This window comes from Centroberyx gerrardi, chromosome 4 (genome assembly GCF_048128805.1).
Source record: "Centroberyx gerrardi isolate f3 chromosome 4, fCenGer3.hap1.cur.20231027, whole genome shotgun sequence".
NCBI classification, from domain to species: domain Eukaryota; kingdom Metazoa; phylum Chordata; class Actinopteri; order Beryciformes; family Berycidae; genus Centroberyx; species Centroberyx gerrardi.
Window position 1 is genome coordinate 33517900 of NC_136000.1, and position 19502 is coordinate 33537401.

At 42.3% G+C, this 19502-nt stretch overlaps 1 protein-coding gene across 1 annotated transcript in view; it reads left to right on the forward strand.

The window, feature by feature from the left end:
• The window catches only part of ano1b (anoctamin 1, calcium activated chloride channel b), a 128477-nt gene that overhangs the window by 11089 nt on the left and 97886 nt on the right, over positions 1-19502 (forward strand). Inside the window, exon 2 of the mRNA XM_078283293.1 lies at positions 5823-6206. Within this exon, the coding sequence (XP_078139419.1) occupies positions 5823-6206 (384 nt within the window). The remainder of the gene's footprint in view (positions 1-5822; positions 6207-19502) is intronic.

A 19502-nucleotide genomic window follows, 5' to 3' on the forward strand; every position in this document is an offset into this window, starting at 1 on the left:
TTGCTTTCAATTCAGCAGTTTGTGCAAATGTCAACTATACTGTGTCACTTTGGTGTGGTTTTACACTGGTCTGTTTGATCAAATCCAGTCAGTTTGAGAGCAGTCTTGTGATTTTCCTGTAGAAAGTGAACCATAAAATATAATTACTTGTCAATGTACTTTTGTTGGTGACAGAAATTTTGAGCTATGTAACACATATTTCCGGATCAAAAAAGTATTTGGGGCACGCTACTGAAGAGAACCAAGGTGCCAGAGCTGAGTGTACCTGGATGTGATCTGGACCTGAGGAGGCGGAGCTCAGGTCCGGCTGGCTCAGGATTTATACATAGAAACAGTGTGTGAGTCCAGTGTTAAATACTGGTGCCTGCTCTCAGTGTAGTTTGCTATGTGATCTGTTCCCTCTGATCTGCTATGTGTGACCCAAACATAACTTACTCATCTTTCTGGAACATAATCTTACATGCAATGTGCATCAAAGCATGTAGGGAATTAAGAAATCTGATAGCCCAAATGCCCATAATTGACCGTTTGCAATAGAAATAGGTTCCCATGTACCCGCATTGCATTTTTTTGTAACCTGTTTTTTTAGGACCCTAATGGTGTCTAGTTAAGAATTTTTCATGTTGCCAAGGTCAACTAATGGCCCATGGGGTTCGTTTGGTGGCCATTTTGAATTGATGTCCTCGCGTGTGGCGAAAAACACTGATTTTCATAACTCCTGAACCAGACAACATACAAAGACAAATGAACCCACTTTTTCATATAATTTTGACACCAGGAATCAAATGGAAAGGTCATTGACATGGTACAACCACTCTTTATTGGTAAAAAAACAGGCAAATAACAAATTTTAGGCTCATAACAATATAACTTTTGCTATTTTGTTTCCTGTTTCCTGCAATAGCCAAATGAAACTAGTTTATTCTATTACATCAATTGCAAGGTTATTAAATGGATGGCAATCACTCTAACTGACATAGTTGGCAATCTGATAATGAAAGCAAAAGTCATCAAAACCCCCTGTTTCACTGATCATCATCGTCGTCCATCTCATCATCAATCTCCACCTCATCAAAAGTGACCCCGCTGGATTGTTTTTTTGCAATATCTTTGCAATGAAAGTACAATCAAAACAAACCAGAAAGTTGAAAAATCTAAAATATAACACAAAAAAATCTAGCTAACTTAGCTAGTTAGTAAGTAGACTACCAGTAAGTAAGACTTTATTTGTATAGTACTTTTCAAAACAGCTGGCCAACAGTTCCATGAAACTAATTTCATGTTTATATTATTCTTTTCTCTGTAGTGGTAGACTATATAAAAACAACAAACCATGAGGAAAAGGGGAAAGAGGAAAAGTGATCAGACTTCTGACGTGTCTGAACCCCCTCTCAAAAGCCCTACTCCCACTTGTGTATTACACACCCCAAGTGCATCTGATGACCGCTTTACTTGCTTCAATTCTATAAAAGGTGATCCCAAAGAGCAATTGTCTCATTTACTTGATATCCGTGACAGAAGACTAGCTGAGCCAGTTGATTCGCCTTATCGTATGAAGGCTGTTTGTGATCTGCTGCCGGAAACACTAGATGGTGTCGACTTGGATACAACTGGGTACCATAGGAACTGCTACCTGAACTTCACATCAAAGCTGGATCGATTTAAAAGCTCAACAAGTGCTACTTCAGACCAGCCCTCTGCAACACAGAAGTATTCTCCTCGAAAGTCGAAAACTGCACAAGCAGCAGCATGCTCTCTCTTTCCTAAAGAATGCATTTTCGGTGACAAGTTTGAACTAAAAGTGCACGGGAAAACCAAGAGGACTATCAAGTTTCCAACATGGAAGAACAAAGAGCCAGCATGGAAGCGTATCGAGCCCATGGCTGAAGCTCTTGGAAAAAGCAGTCTGCTTCGCAAAGTCAAGGGTGAAGATCTCTTTGCAAAAGAGGCTCGATACCACGAGACCTGTCATAACAACTTTAACCTCGAGTACTTCCACCATACCCGCAAGATGGAGAAGGAAGACACAGGCCAGGCTAAGAAGACTGCAGCACACAGTGCAGCCTACAATGTGGTGAGAGAGTATGTCAAGGAGCAAATTTTAGATGCCAATCAGGTCCTACAGCTCAGCTACCTGCGTCGCCTATATGTCCTTGAGCTGGAGGAGCAGAGTGCACCAAGCCCTGAATACCGAGCTGAGAAACTTATGAGCCGTCTACAGAATGACGAGGAGCTTGGGAAATGCTTGGCCTTTTCCAAGGTTTCACTGAAAAACAAAGGATCCTTTTCGTTTTACTTGGTCTACTTAGTTCTCGTATCACTTTGGAGGACGCCATGGCGTGTGCTTATCAGCTTGGAACAGCCGATCAAATGAAGGAGACAAAGCCTGGTGCCACAAGCAGTCAGGAGCGGACACTTCCTAGATATGACAGGACCATGGACCGACGTCTGAAGTTGGACACACCCGAGACCCTCCCTCCGCTAAACATTGGCATCAGTGGGCCCACTCTGATGGCACCAGGCTTTGTCTCCTGGACCATGATGCCGCCAGCACTGTTGACTATGTTTGAGCCATGGACATTCGTTGTGATTTTGTTGAGGTTGTCCCACTCATTGTGGAACACCTCATTCCCGTCCCCTGTGATGATGGAGGGTGTGAGGAAGGTCGACACTTCATCGATGGCCCTGGCCATGGCGGTCTCCAGCTCCAACCCAAAATCATACGACTCGCAGTGGCCCAGTCTCTGCAGAATGGTGGTGAGCTGCTTGCTGCGGTACAAGTGACGGACTGTGGCACATAGAAGTATGTGCTTGGGAAGTTTCCACTCGCCATTTGTCACTGCTCTGCAGAGGTCCTGTCCTATAGAAAGCACAAGTCGGTGGGTCTTCTCACACTTAGAATCACTAGCACCAGACAAGACAAGGGTGAGGAACCTGTCAAGCTCCTCAGGCAACGGCTTATCTGCTTGCTTGTGTAGTTCATCTGCAGTGGGTGGCCACGGCAGCACACTGGACTCCAGGAAGGCCTTCTTGATGATGTTATGAAGGGAGAGGGCTGCGTCCTTCATTTGATCGGCTGTTCCAAGCTGATAAGCACACGCCATGGCGTCCTCCAAAGTGATACGAGAACTAAGTAGACCAAGTAAAACGAAAAGGATCCTTTGTTTTTCAGTGAAACCTTGGAAAAGGCCAAGCATTTCCCAAGCTCCTCGTCATTCTGTAGACGGCTCATAAGTTTCTCAGCTCGGTATTCAGGGCTTGGTGCACTCTGCTCCTCCAGCTCAAGGACATATAGGCGACGCAGGTAGCTGAGCTGTAGGACCTGATTGGCATCTAAAATTTGCTCCTTGACATACTCTCTCACCACATTGTAGGCTGCACTGTGTGCTGCAGTCTTCTTAGCCTGGCCTGTGTCTTCCTTCTCCATCTTGCGGGTATGGTGGAAGTACTCGAGGTTAAAGTTGTTATGACAGGTCTCGTGGTATCGAGCCTCTTTTGCAAAGAGATCTTCACCCTTGACTTTGCGAAGCAGACTGCTTTTTCCAAGAGCTTCAGCCATGGGCTCGATACGCTTCCATGCTGGCTCTTTGTTCTTCCATGTTGGAAACTTGATAGTCCTCTTGGTTTTCCCGTGCACTTTTAGTTCAAACTTGTCACCGAAAATGCATTCTTTAGGAAAGAGAGAGCATGCTGCTGCTTGTGCAGTTTTCGACTTTCGAGGAGAATACTTCTGTGTTGCAGAGGGCTGGTCTGAAGTAGCACTTGTTGAGCTTTTAAATCGATCCAGCTTTGATGTGAAGTTCAGGTAGCAGTTCCTATGGTACCCAGTTGTATCCAAGTCGACACCATCTAGTGTTTCCGGCAGCAGATCACAAACAGCCTTCATACGATAAGGCGAATCAACTGGCTCAGCTAGTCTTCTGTCACGGATATCAAGTAAATGGGACAATTGCTCTTTGGGATCACCTTTTATAGAATTGAAGCAAGTAAAGCGGTCATCAGATGCACTTGGGGTGTGTAATACACAAGTGGGAGTAGGGCTTTTGAGAGGGGGTTCAGACACGTCAGAAGTCTGATCACTTTTCCTCTTTCCCCTTTTCCTCATGGTTTGTTGTTTTTATATAGTCTACCACTACAGAGAAAAGAATAATATAAACATGAAATTAGTTTCATGGAACTGTTGGCCAGCTGTTTTGAAAAGTACTATACAAATAAAGTCTTACTTACTGGTAGTCTACTTACTAACTAGCTAAGTTAGCTAGATTTTTTTGTGTTATATTTTAGATTTTTCAACTTTCTGGTTTGTTTTGATTGTACTTTCATTGCAAAGATATTGCAAAAAAACAATCCAGCGGGGTCACTTTTGATGAGGTGGAGATTGATGATGAGATGGACGACGATGATGATCAGTGAAACAGGGGGTTTTGATGACTTTTGCTTTCATTATCAGATTGCCAACTATGTCAGTTAGAGTGATTGCCATCCATTTAATAACCTTGCAATTGATATAATAGAATAAACTAGTTTCATTTGGCTATTGCAGGAAACAGGAAACAAAATAGCAAAAGTTATATTGTTATGAGCCTAAAATTTGTTATTTGCCTGTTTTTTTACCAATAAAGAGTGGTTGCACCATGTCAATGACCTTTCCATTTGATTCCTGGTGTCAAAATTATATGAAAAAGTGGGTTCATTTGTCTTTGTATGTTGTCTGGTTCAGGAGTTATGAAAATCAGTGTTTTTCGCCACACGCGAGGACATCAATTCAAAATGGCCGCCAAACGAACCCCATGGGCCATTAGTTGACCTTGGCAACATGAAAAATTCTTAACTAGACACCATTAGGGTCCTAAAAAAACAGGTTACAAAAAAATGCCATGCGGGTACATGGGAACCTATTTCTCCTGCTAGACTAACTGTATGTCCGACAAACTTTGAAGACAGACGCTACCATAGACACTACAAAACAAAAGAACGGAGAAATCATGAACAAAATTTGATGAATATTTGTGTAGTGGCTAGATGATGAAGATGATCCCAATGTTTATGGAGAATGATCTAATTATTATTAGAATCTTATCTAATCTAGTCCATACCTAAACTAACTGGCATTTTCATTATGCTGTTTTAATTCTGTGACTTTGTGTACGCAAATTGCTTTAATATTGCATATCAACAGCATAATCCCACATCTGCCAAATCAGTCAGTTGAAAAGATTAAAATTGTCAAAATAGAATTTGTGGACATTTCTTTCATTTTTTGTGGAAGTTTGAACTGATAATATCAACTGGATACAGAGAGAATGTATGTGTTTGTGTGTGTGTGTGTGTGTGTGTGTGTGTGTGTGTGTGGGCATGCATGCGTGCGTGTGTGTGTATGAGAGAGTGAGAGAGAGCAAGAGAGATGAGAGCGTCTTTTTTTAGCTCATCTCATTTTGTAGACTACTTTGGCAATATCGTTTCTGACAGTCATGCCAGTAAAGTTATTGCATTGAACTGACTTGAATTGAACTGAATAGACTGCATCTCTGTTAGCTGACCAGCACTAACTGACCATCCATACACACACACACACACACATACATACACACACACACACACAAAAGGAGCCCCAACCCCTGCACACCTATGCATGTGACTGCTGTGTCCCCTGTCCTGCACCCACAAACACAATGAGAAACACAAAGCCACACAGAACACACACATGCACATGCACGTACACACACACATACAACACCACACACCCCTGTATCCACGTGTTCTTTGGCTATGCGTCCTAAATGCCCGTCCCTCCCTGTCTGTCCCTGTGTGCTCACTGCCAGCTGCTGAAGGCTCTGACTCCAGAGGAAAACACCCGATGCCAGCATGGCCTCTACTTCCAGGACGGCCAGCGCCGGGTCGACTATGTCCTCACCTACCACGTCAAGAAGCCCGGTGGCGGGCGCCACAGCCGGCAGTCGGCGCGTCTGCTCACCGACAACGCCTTCGCCCGCAGCCTGCGCCGGGGCCCCCGCAGCCGCGAGAAACATCACCAAACGGAGGGCTGGGGGGACTCGCTGTCGCCCCCGCTGCCGCCACCGGCCGACGCAGAGCTGGGCTGCCAGGGAGAGAGCCTGGACTACCAGGAGGACGACAAGAGGATCAGGAGAGAGGAGTTCGAGGGCAGCCTTAGAGACATGGGGCTGGAGCTGGAGAAAGACGAGGACGTGAGTTTACACCTTCATCCATTCATTCTTCTGTCCGGCTACACTCTTAACAAATATGGTTCTACCGTAAATCCTCTAATATTGGCCAAGCCTTTATTGGAAGCAGGCTTATATTAGAGACATATGCTCATATTTTAGTACGAAGCCTCCTTGTTTTCTGATCTGCTTCTGTTGGGGTACGTTAGGTAGACGTTTTTTTGTTACTACAATGCATTACGATAATCGACGACGGCATGCTCCAGAGACTTCCGCCGGAAAACTCCGGGGGCACGGTTCCGGCCAGTGCCAATAGCTGGGTGCCGATGCGTTCCCGGTGATCCGGCCGAGATTTTGGCGGGGCTCCGGGGCTTGGATCGGGAGGATCAATGCGGGCCGTGGGCGCGGTGAAGAGGACAGTGGCGGAGAGAGGAGACGGACACGGTCCAGCCATATACTAGGTTTTGACCTAGTCTTGTTTCCTTTGTTTTTTTCCCCGGCCTGTGTTTGAGGCCGGCCTTTATTTGTTCGTGTCGACCATGCCCCCTGCCATTATTGGAGACCCAGCTTTTAATTGACTACAGGCCACTATTAGAGGATTTACGGTATGTAGGACCAGAAAATGCTTCTGCTATGGTCCAAGTCTTTATGACGCTTTAAAGCAGTGATTCTCCACCTTTTTCATATCAAGGACCCCTAATTTAGTCCACATTAGAGCCACAGACCCCAGAGATTTTGTCTCTCAGACCCAAATCTGAGAATAGTTGTATTGTTAGATATGATTTTGTCCAGAATTCCATGACTATCTGTATTAGTAGGTAGAGAGATAACAGAGAAACTATTATCAAAACAGTCATTCTTCAGCATTCTCTAATTTACTGTAAATTAAATAATGGTGAAGTTTAACAATTCATCAATTTGCTGGGGACCTCCTGGAACTCCCTCAAGGACCCCTGGTGGCCCCCGGACTCCACCTTGAGTAAAAAGGTTTCTCTATAGCACCGTGCTCAAATGGTTCTACATAGGGCCTTTATGGTACTGTAAAAAAACAAAAAAACATTTAAAGATCCAGTGCAATGAGAACAGCATTTCTCAATTTCAAAGGACCTGTAAAGTTGCCCAAATTATTATAACTGTCAGTATTGTGGAAATTTGACAAATGCCTTCTGAAAAACTCTCCCACTGGTTGTCAACAGAATCAAACAGATTCAGAATTCCAATCTACTTCCTGGTGTTAATGATGTCACCTACACCCAGGGTTTAATAAATGCTCTGATTGGTCGACAGTATGCATGGTTAATGAGGTGTTCCATAGTTAGACAATAGCCAATACAAGACAATAGCTTGCACTTACACCTGGTCACAATAAGTTTGACCCACATACAGTACATGTCCACTTTTAGATTAATACAGATTATATTAAAAAAGATTCATACAATATGACATACATGCAGCCCATCTAAACAATTTTCTGGTGTCATTTTTCTGCTCATTTATAGTTTCACAACTTCCAGAAATAGACTGGTTTTGTCTGTGACCTTGGAATTATACAGTTCTATCTGACTTTTTTGTCAAAACTGAGTTAGTCACATAAACCTATTTGTTTTTTTGTTTCTTTTAAAAAGGATGATTTTTGAGTCTGTAATTTCTAAAACAAAAGGCCCCATCTCCATTTAACTCAATGGATGCTGAAACTTTGAAGCTCAATATCTCAGAATTATCCTGAAGGCAGATGGAACCTTATATTTCTAAGCTCACATCATTTTGTTTCTTTATTTTGGTTGCTAAAACACAAACACAGAAAGAGAAATATTTGTGAAAACAAATGAAAGCATGTGTGCGCACACACACACACACACACACACACACACACACAGGGAGGATCAGTGGGTTTTCTCTGGGAGCTGACATCAGCTAATTTAGCCATGGAGTCCCACCATGTGTAGTTGTCACAATAGATACATTGTGACCTGGACTACAGGACAGAGATGGGTGTGCGTGTGTGTGTGTGTGTGTGTTTCCTTCAGGGAGTGTAGTGTTGTTTCATTTGGTTACTGTTATTGCTGTTAGATGTTGCATATTGCGGGACAATTTTCATGGAGAGTGAAAAAGGTGACAGATACCAGGGCAGACACAAAACCACTCAGAAACCCATTCATTTAAGTGCCCTATTTTGGGATCAAAAAGGTGACTTTTGCATCCCTTTTGTTTTTATTTAGTCTCCATCTTTGGTGCTAAGCAGTCATTGCTGTGGTGTTTCTGCACTGCGCTTCCCAGAGTTCACTTTGTCAGTCAAACTGTGTGTCCAGTACTGTGACGCCTTTTTCTTTGGATTTTCCGTTGATGCAGTTTGAGTTTCTCTTGTCTTTGTCTGTTCAGCCATGGTGGCTATCACTGCTCATGCTAACTACCCAGTTTTTCTTCTGTTTATACCAAACAACGCACAACAGAAACACATCAGTTCCTATGTGCCAGAGGATTTGTCCCAGGAAAGAGCTACCAGACACCGGGTGTTTAGAACAGCAAATGTAAAAGCTTTCATCAACTGGGTACAGAATGAATCACTATTGTTATATCACTCATAGAATAGCAGATATTTACCTCCGCCAATTGAGTTGGACGGGGGTTATGTTTTCGCCCTGTTCCGTCTGTCTGTTTGTTAGCAGGATAATAATAATAAGTTATTAACGGATTTGCATGAAACTTTGTGGAAAGTTTGGTCATGGGGCAAGTGGAACTGATTCACTTTTCACACCGATTGGCCAAAGGGGGGCGTGGTGGTGAGCGTGGCTTCTCATAAAAAGGCATATCATTTCTGAACAGATTCACATAACACCATCAAACGTTGTGGCCTATCAGCAGACAGAAGAAGAGGCAAACCCTCCATTATTAGCCCAATTCAAACAACATGGGGGCACTGGAGAGCTCATTTCCGGTTTAGACATAACCGCCCTGCCAATTTTTCCAAAACTTACAGTGATAGAAGGGCAGCCATAATGGCCACTGAACAGATATAGTACTGATTGGCCATGTGGTGTTGCGGCTAAAATGCTAAAAAGTGGCAAGAATTTGAACAGGCAGATCTCATTTCAGGTCCAGTCATGAAAATGTGTGCATCTCCTGATGTGAAACAAGTTGGTAATGTGAAAAAATGTGAACTTTTGGTGAAAATCTGACGTGGAACTGGCATATATTGACAATTGCATTGGCGGAGGGATGCGCTCTACTGTTTACTATTTACTACTATTTATTTATTTACTACTATTTATATGAAAAAGTTTCGAATTATTGCTTGACAAGTCTAGCAAGTCTTTCCACGTCTGAACAAAATGTTCTAACAAAAATCTGCCAATGGGGTGAGATAATTTCACCAGTTTCACATGCTTTGAAAATGTTATTGAAGCAAGTAACAATACCTTCAAATAATGCAGACCACTCCACTAGATAAGAGTTAAAATACGATCCCAGGCCTCTCTCGGACAGTTCTCTGAGCAGCCCATTCCAACAGCTCAAGGTTGGCCTCAAAATCAGCCATCAGCATTAACTTGGAAACTACATCCGTTATCCTTGACCTCCCCTCTATGGCTTCAGTGGCTTTTCAAAGCTCTCTTATAGCCATCTGCAAGCTGATCGGTCCCTGCGCTAGAGCATCGATGGCTCCCCTGTCACCCAATGAAATCAGAGAGCCAATCCAGAGTTCATGGTAAAGCTGCTCCCGTAGCATTTAAAACTTGATGAGTTTGGTGACCCCTTGATTCCCTTGGTGTTTTACATCACCGTTGCAAAGACGACTTGCCACTTGCTCCCCACCTCTGCAGACTGCAGAGAGAAGACAAATATACGGTGGCCGAGACGTGTCGAACGAACTGCATATCCAAAACGCTCAGTCAGTCAGTTAATCAAAGCCAGTCAAATAGCGCTCTCTCACCGCATTGAGGAATGCCTTGCCTGGTGTTACAGTCTAAGTCCAGTGTCCTGCCAAAGATGCATCATATAACATTGGGTGAATGTACTTGGCAATATTAACTTCCTATTCTATCGAGAAGAACAAATGACAGCCGGAACTAGTTTTGTGATGTTTAATTTGGTAACTTTTTGCGCTTTGGCCCAATTGCATATGCATTTTTGGGTGTTCCAAGGCTGAGGCGGAAAATAAAGGTTAGGGATTTATGGAAATTGGCAGCGGACGTGACTTGTCAAGAGCCTGTGGCTCTTAATAAATTGGATAAATAAAATTTGTATGCTCTTCTCTTGATTTGCTGACACTTATTATGAACCAGTGTCTCAGCGACATGAACTTGTTGAAAACAATGCAGCTAAAACATTTGTGCGTAATAATAAGGTGTGTGCGCGGCTTCTCCAGCTATTTTTAACCGTAACGTCACATCTTATCCATCCCTCCCACAATGGAACCTGCATCTCAGTCAGGCTCTCCTGCACTTGCTCCTCCAAGGGAGTTAATGGCTCTTCTTCAGAGGGGCCACCACCGGTAGCTTGCGCAGAGACTTTATTTGTGGTAAGTGTTTTGGTTCACCTTTCTGTTTGAACAGAATGTGTGACACTGAAATCCGGGCGGCGGAAACTTATGTTGATAGAACAAAGAAAATAGTACATTTACTGAATTTACTGAATTTATTTTTGTATTTCTTCATCCATATGATAATGAGGTGGCATGGCTTTGACATTGGCTTTTTTTCAGGCATTAGCAATCGAACCCAGAGGAGGAGAGGTGCAGGTCCAAGGGTTAGGGTTTCATGAGTAACTGTGCGCTCACACCAAAAGCGTCATGAGCAGCACCGTTCTAGCGGCGCTGCAGATATAAAGTTTGGTTTTGCCCGCCCAATATCAAGTTTGTAGTAGAGCTATTCGGCAGGCCAGTCGTGAACTGTGACATGCATTATCAAATTAATTATCAAACCAGAGACAGCAACAATCAGTTTCTCCTACTTGTCAATATGGAACAAATATCTAATATGAACTTCAGTACATAGCGAGACGTTACAGCGGGGAGAAAATCAAATCCCTATCGGCAATTGGTTGCTGCTTCAGTGCAGCGCCGCTAATTTGCATAAAGTTAACAGCTCAACTTCACCTCGTCGCTCTGGTCGCTGGCATCGCGCCGCTCGCTGCTGCCACGGCGACGGCTGCCTCTCGTCTCCAGCTCCCATTGAAAACTAATAACTGCCAGCCGCTTTTTGTAGCTTGTGACGCTCTTGGTGCGAGTGAACAGTAAGTCCCCTAGTACTGCTGCTTTCACAGTATGGAAACATTTGTTTTGTACTGCAAATACGCATAGACAGACATGTTGTGTCATGTTGAAAATCAGAATAATAAAGATATCAAATGTTGGATATCAAATGCTTTTAGATTTCACTATTTTATGCAATACTCCATGACAAAAATTATGAATGGGCAATGATCCTTTGCATAGCAATATGCCTTATGGATAACTCATCGTGGCCCTGTATAGCTCAGTGGGTAGAGCATGGCACTAACAGGGTTACGCGTTTGATTTAGACTGTGACCACCCATGCTTAAAATGTATGCATTCATGGTACTAGAGCAGTGATTCTCAACCTTTTTCATATCAAGGACCCCTAATTTAGTCCACATTAGGGCCACAGACCCCCATTTGATGTTATTTTGTCTCTCGGACCCAAATCTGAGAATATTTTTATTGTCAGATATGATTTTGTCCAGAATTCCACGACTATCTATATTGTAGGTAGAGAGATAACAGTGAAATTATGATCAAAACAGTCATTCATCTACATTCTCTAATTGTGTTGTATAGTAATGGTGAAGTTTAACACTTCATCAGTTTGCTCCATTAGTCATATTATTATGGAATAGATCATTGGCAACCCTTATAATTTAAATATAAAAACACATTTTAATTATTCCGATTCCCAACATGGCAGAACTGTAGACATATGTGTGTTTGCAGTAGGCGACAAAACAAACACAATGGGACTTCCAACCATGACGATTAAACAAAATTGACATCACGGCTCATTTTAACATAGGTATCACTTAACGAAGAAATGGGTTATATTAGAGTATTAGACCGTTTTATAAACCAGAAATTATGCTAATTTGACTCAGATTAAGCTACATACCTTTGTGTACTGTACTGAAATCAGTAGTATCACTAAAAGAGAACTATATACAGAAGTCATCTATATTTTATGACAACAAAAATCACTGTGAAACATGTCAATGAGGTCAATGGATTTTAATTTATTGATACCGTAGAGGGACAGCAATGAGCTATGTCTCCCTATTGGAAGGGACAGACTAATTATGGGCCGATGATTTGCACCCGTGTCTGATTGCAAGTGCTGCCAGAGGCTCCGCGAACTGATAAAAGACAGAGCTGAGCGCTGCGTTAGCCTTCTGGGAAGATACTCTGCTCCTTCTGCAGCTTGGCACTCTTTGGGGGGGAGGGTGTCGTTCACAGCTACTAGGGCTGCCGGCATTGAAGACAGCTATTTTAGGAGGGTACTGTTGGTTCCAGTGCGATGAGGGGAGGCTAGTTGCCTTCCTGTAAGTCAGATAGGGTTGGGCCTTTAGGAGTGCACCTGCTGGGCTGCTGTCGTTTTTATAGTGTGGGGAGTTTAGCTCAATTGGCCTCAATTGGCCTATGGATTGGGGGTCCCTGTCTTTGGCCTTCTTCCCTAGAGGTGATAATGAGTGCCTAAAGTTTCTAGCGTAACCTACCTCGAGAAATTGTATGCATGTTCTTATAGCCTAATGGGTGCCATGGCAAAACTAGCCTGTAGTCTAACCTGGCAAGTCTAGCCTTCAATAAAGTTGAATTTATTGTCTGATTCCTGTTGTTGTGGGGTGGTTATGAAACAGCCTCTGACACTGGACACAGACCGGTCTACCAAAGGTGGTGGCAGCATTACGCTATCCTGTCTAATCCAGTTATTTATCACCTCTAAAGTACAAAGTTTATTACAATACTTTTGTCTATCTAGGAGTCCTGTTGGGGGGCAATTCTACAGCCAGTTTGGAAGCTCCCATAGTCAGAATCTGTTAATGCCATGCTCTACCCATTAAGTATAGCAAGTTTTCCATTTGAGGCTTTTTTGTTATAAGACCTACTATAAAAATGAGATATGCGCTCTATCAAATATTCAGTATGAGTTGCCTCCTTGACAGGCCTTTCTGTGCCCTCTTCATTTAATAAATCCGCCCCCAAAGGGATTACAGATTGGTGAATTGAATTGACACTGATGTTGCAGACAAACCTTGTCCGGATACAACTTTAAATGTTTCTTGTTGATTGGTCCTACTTATAGTGTAGCAAAAGGCCTCTAAATAGTTCACCGAGCTGGCTACTCAAGAAAACTCCACGCAAACAACATTTTTATATGTGGACATTCACCAAGACTGCAACAATGTATAGCTAGTGTATAACTACTTTTGGGGCGTTTTTGTAATTACTGTCAAAAGAGGCTGTATTCCCTAACAGTTCTTCACTCATAAGTGGCTTTGCAGTGAATCCAAAATACTGAGCTCCCTGCTGTCACTCAGATTGTCCCCTAGGTGGTGGTTGTCAATAAATAAAAAAATCACCATGAAAAGATGGATGTTCGATTCACTTTACATGCTGCTCCGGTAAATAGTATAATCTCCTGTAGAATACAAATAAGACTAAATCCAGCATTGTAGAAGTTTCTCTAAGTTGGATCAAAAGTTTCCAGTGGCTTCTCCAACCCTTCAGGACTGCTGGCTGTATATTATCCATTATTCAACCCCAGGGCAGTATTTATAATTAGGCTTCCACTGTGAAGCAGGAAAACCTAATTATGGCTGAGTTCAACCTCCACTTCCCTTTCCATTTTTAGTTTTATTGATGACCGTTTTATCAAAGGACATAATACTATAAAATTAAGAAATAAGTAATTTCTGAAGAGGCATGTGTGAGAAAGAACAATCCCAAGGCTGTTTGGGAGGTTGTGCAGGGAATTGAGGAAAGAGGATTGAAACAAAATGTCTAATTTGGAAATAATTAACTACAATATCCTGACTTTTCATGGTAACAGTTAGCGATTTTTAATTGAAACTATGTCTTTGTGAGCTGTATTTAAAGGTTTTTAGCTTACAATTGGAGCCAATGACTTCCGGTTTGAAGGCTAAAAAGGGAACGTGGGAAGTCGGAAAGTAATTGGAGTAGAGCAAACGCATTGTTGATTTTGTTATTTTCATAGGATTTGTTGACGGTAAGAAATGTATTTAAAAACACCAGCCGTATCCTTTAACAAGTGTCCCTGGACCACTAGCAGAAAAACAGCTCCAAAGCATCAATGATCCACCATCATATTTTACCATGGGTATCAGGTGCTTTTCCTTGTATACAGTCATCTTTTGTTGGCAAACATGCCAATGGTGTGCATGGCCAAAAAATCTGAAACTGTGATCCTTGGGTTCTTCTTTCCCTCCCTCACCATCTTCCTCACTGCGCGTGGGGGCAATATGCACACGCATCCTCTTCCAGGCAAATTGGCAGTAGTAAGTAGTTTGCCTAAATGTTTGAGCAGAATATTTGAATCATTATGTACATTGTTTATTTTATACAATAATTTTTGCTCATTTTCATGAAGCGTGCCAATAATTCTGGAGTTGACCTTTCAAGAACTGGATGTCTGTGGTAGTAGTACATCAAATAATAGTACATCAATAAAGTTATCAATAATGTTATCACAACATACACTAAATTTACAAATCATCACTGTGAAGTTCTAATCCTTTTCTATGGAGTTCTGTACCGGTTGGGATGATAACAATTGTGATGAGCCACTTCCTCCAAAATGCTGAGCACTACTGGGTAGGCCTCTGTGTCAGTAGTAGCATCTAACTGGACCACATAGTACATAAACAAAAGAGTACATAACTGTAATAACTGGACTAGCATTTCCAGCTCTGCTAGCCAAGAGTCACAAATCTCTGGCTATTGCTTGACTGTATGCAGCCATTACTATCATAGTCTAGCAACCAGTTGGGGAGCAAGGCAAGTACAATTGATCTATGCACTCTGATATAGATCAACTAATGGAAATTAGGTGACACTATGAGATACTTTGATTTGATTTGAACACCCCCCTCATTATCATATGGACAAGGAAACACAAAAATAAATAAATACAGAAATTAATAAATAGTCAAATTAGAATAGCACTCAGAAAGAAGTTTGTACAATGTCAGATTTAGTTTTATATGTGTGCGATAAGTTATTTACCAGAGCAGCAAGGGAGGGGAATCAAATGTACATCTCTTAATGCTGGTAGACAAGACCTTGGTGAATTTCTACATGCCGTTGTTTATGCTAAATTTACTCGAGTAGCCAGCTTGGTAAAATATTAAGATGCCATTTCCCACACTCGACAAGGAACATCTAAAATGATAGAAAATTCACTAACATGTAATGACTTTGTTGACGGATTCTTAAAATGAAGAGAGCGCAGAAAATTCAAGAGGAAACTCCACAGAACTTGAATGGATAGAACGGTCTTTCCCATACAAATCAACGCTCCTGGATGGTCAGAGCAGCAGCCATTTTCATGTGTACCGTTGGGCTAGCTTCTGTATGAACCGGCAAGTCACTGAGGCGAGAGGTTTTGCAGCAAGGACCAAAGCAGTGGAAAACTGGCATCGCAGCTGAATTAAATTGTCACCAATGCCACCTCTAAATGGTGCCATTTTACAAATTACTGCTATCTTTTTAAGTAGCTCAAAACTTTTGACATCTGTGCACAGTTCATAGAAGTGTTTATAGTTGAGTTCATCTGTTTCTGACGATATCCGTTAGCTGTTTGAAGGTAGCGAACGCTAACTTTTCTTCTTCACTAAAGGTATGCTAAGCTACATTAGTTTAAAGGTACCTGTTTGATGATGCTTACCAGCTAGGTTTGCTAATATGCAGACTTTGATGAGAAGAGCTAGCGAGAGAAGCACAATCTTTGATAATGCTACGTTAACCTCAGCACAAACAGCAGCTTTTCAGTTGAGTTTTGACAGTTTGCTAAGCACTCGTGCAACGGACACATCTGCACAGTTCTCAAGCAAGTGTGACACAGTTTACGGTCTTAATGCCCAGACTTGTGTTGTCACCATAGCAACTAACCCTTAAAATTCCATAGTCGCCATTTTATGCTGTACTAGCCAAATTACCATGACAAACAGTGGACCGTTCTATCCATTCAAGTTCTGTGGGAAACTCGCTCTGAGTTGTCTGTAGAATTCCGCCCGACGGCACTCACAGATTCTGAATATTTGATAGGGCCAGTGTTGCCAACCCTTTTCCAAGGAAAGTAGCTATTGGCTGTTCAGAAAGTAGCTAGTCATATGATAATTTGCATATCAATATAACCTACAGTCCCCACTCTCAGTGAGGGAGGGGGGCTACACTGTGTGTGGGAAGCCTGTGATCATTAGACCTCACTGGATTAGACAAGCAAATAGAGCAAACAGGTGTTTTTTTCCGGCATCAGCCGTACCGATTTATTGCCAAATGCTTTGGGATTCAACACATTAACATTGTTCCCCATAGTCAGAAAAAGTTGCCAGATTTGTCGCTAGTCGCTTTTGAGAAATAAAGTCGCCAGGGGGGTCTGAAAAGTCGCTAAAACTAGTGACAAAGTCGCCAAGTTGACAACACTGGATAGGGCACACATCCCATTTTTATGGTATTAACAAAAAAGCACCCAAAGGAAAAATAAAATGGGTTAACGTAGTTGTAGACTTGAATGTATAACTAGAATAGATGCTAGACCCGTGCTGCATGTAATGTAATTTAAGGGTCATAAAGCCAGGTATCACACATGGTAGTCATGCTCTACAAATTTGAAAGGGCTTTCTGACCTGTATGTTGTGATTATAGTGCAAGTCTGTGAAAGGATTTGTAGCGTTAGTCTGTCACTAGCCTATAGCCTACTACTAAAATGGATCCATCGCCTGCCAAATGCTTCCACCTTGGGGTACAATGAGCTCACGGCACCTTGTTCCGTCCACTAACAAATTTGATTTCTCTGATCACAGATGTAAGCAGAACGATCAGATGAATATCATAGTCAGAAAAAACACAATATCCATACCGTGAGAGTCTGTCTCCATGGCTACAAATATTAGTTCCTCATTGGGAGTGGGGCCTTTTATCAGAAGTTGATGCACCAACGGGTCGGTAGCTCACACAACAATATATAAACAATGATATAACAATCACTATGTTGGCCATCTATAGAATTATAATACATTAAAACAGAAATACTGGAAAGCGTAATTAGAACAACAACAACAAAACCGTTGAGCCAATGAGGGGTTAATGGGAAAACAATCTTTGCTTATCTTTGGCCAACCTGATCTCACAGAAAAACGTGAAATGAACACGACTTGTTAACAACAAATTACATGTTGGTGGAAGTGTTAAATTTATGTTTTCCCAGCACAGTGGTTACGTGACTATACAGTAAGTAGTGTCACATTGAAGTAGCACGGTGGCCAGTAAGGGCATGGCGGGCATGGCAGCCTTCGATGCCATCAACCGGGGTTCGATTCCCAGTGGGGGGAAAATCCTGCTCAGTATGCCTTTAATTGACACAAAAAGCTGGAATACTGTACCTGGAAATAATTCCAGATACTAAATTTCAGACAGTCTATTATGGCTTATTAGCTTAAATTGTAACACTTAACTTCATTGAAACAATGTGACACTGTCTCCAAAATATTATGCTCATGATCAATATCACTTTTGTCCAGTAGATCTTGTGTTAAACAGGGCTTTGGTCCCAATGAAAATACACATAAATAATAGAGTTTATGAGTCAAGAGCTGCGGGAAACCCTGAGAGACTTGCGCTGAGCAACATTTAAATAACCAAATATCAAGGTAATTTAAATGGGCAAAAAATCGGCAGGGAATTTCCACCTGCGATGAGTTCAGTCTAATCCCTGATGTATTCGTCGCCCAACCCTAGCTGCAACTTACACAATTAGACCTATCTAGTTTGGAAATAAATATAATGTTAACAGCATGAAATGGCTAACTGCTTCCCTAACTGGGGTCATCCCTATGTTCCCTCAGCCCTATGTTCCCTCAGCCCTATGTTCCCTCATGAATTTTTTTCCCCATCCAAATTAGGCCCTATGTTCCCTCAGCCCCATGTTCCCTCAGCATCAGAGGGTTAGGTGTGTAAAGGATTATCCCATGACTCTCCCTGCCTCATCCAACGACTGGACAGTTAACAGAGAGCCACCGGCAAGGCACGGGCCGTCGCATGTCACCAGGCATCTTTGTCTATGCAAACTTGGATAGTTTTGCCGTCCCAAGAGATGACTAATCGTCTGAAATAGAGTCAGGGAAACCTAAAGTAGGGATCCCTCAGAGACTGTTCGTCCCTTGCGTTGGGGTGAGAAATCCACGGAGACTATTCGTCAATTAATTGATTGCTCTAGGTTAAGAGAATCCCGAAGATAAAGTGTCTTGGGACAGACGAAGAAATAGAGTAAGATAATCTTCGGGGCTCCAAAGTAGGTATTAGTTCTAGCAGCTAGCTAAATTTGTGGCATGTAGCCGTATTAAGGGTCTAGCTAGACCTAATAAACCTAAATATCAGGACACATCCTCCGTTGTGTATTTAATGTTTCGGCCTTTCAAACACAATTTTCTGAAACTTGACCTGTCCAAGATTGGAGATTTCACTGAGTGTAGTGGCGTGGTTGGGTTGAGGTGCTTAGAAGGGAGTGGTAAGGGTTAGGGATATGGTTCAGTTGGGTTGAGGCACTTGGAGGGGAGTGGTTAAGGTTAGAATTAGGATCAGGGTTAGGTTTGTAAAACCATTCATGGATCCAGACTTGGTGCTGTTCGTCATATAGGAATTGGGAGAGGGAAATTCCGGGGTGTTCATAAATAGAAGACTGGCAGGATCCGTGGAAGCAATCCCATAGTGGAAAACGGGTGGGGTAGGGAGAAGAGGAGAGGAGAATTGGAGATAAGGGGTGGTGTCGCATCGTTACGACACTTAACCCCTGAAGCCAGATAGGCATCTAAGTGATAAATAGAGGTATACGGAAATAAAAATTGGGTGAATGGGTAACTTGAGAATGGGGTTTCCTCCTTTGGCAAATTGCCAAAACTGAGAAATACGCCCTCATCATCGTTAGAAACCCAAAAACCTTTAATAGGAAATAACAGGATCCCAAATCGGGGGAACAATAGATCGAAATAACAAGTATGTAAGTAAGTAAAACAATAGAACTATGTCAATAACAATGAACCGTAAGAGAACAGTAGTAAACATGGCTGGTAAAGGGAGTG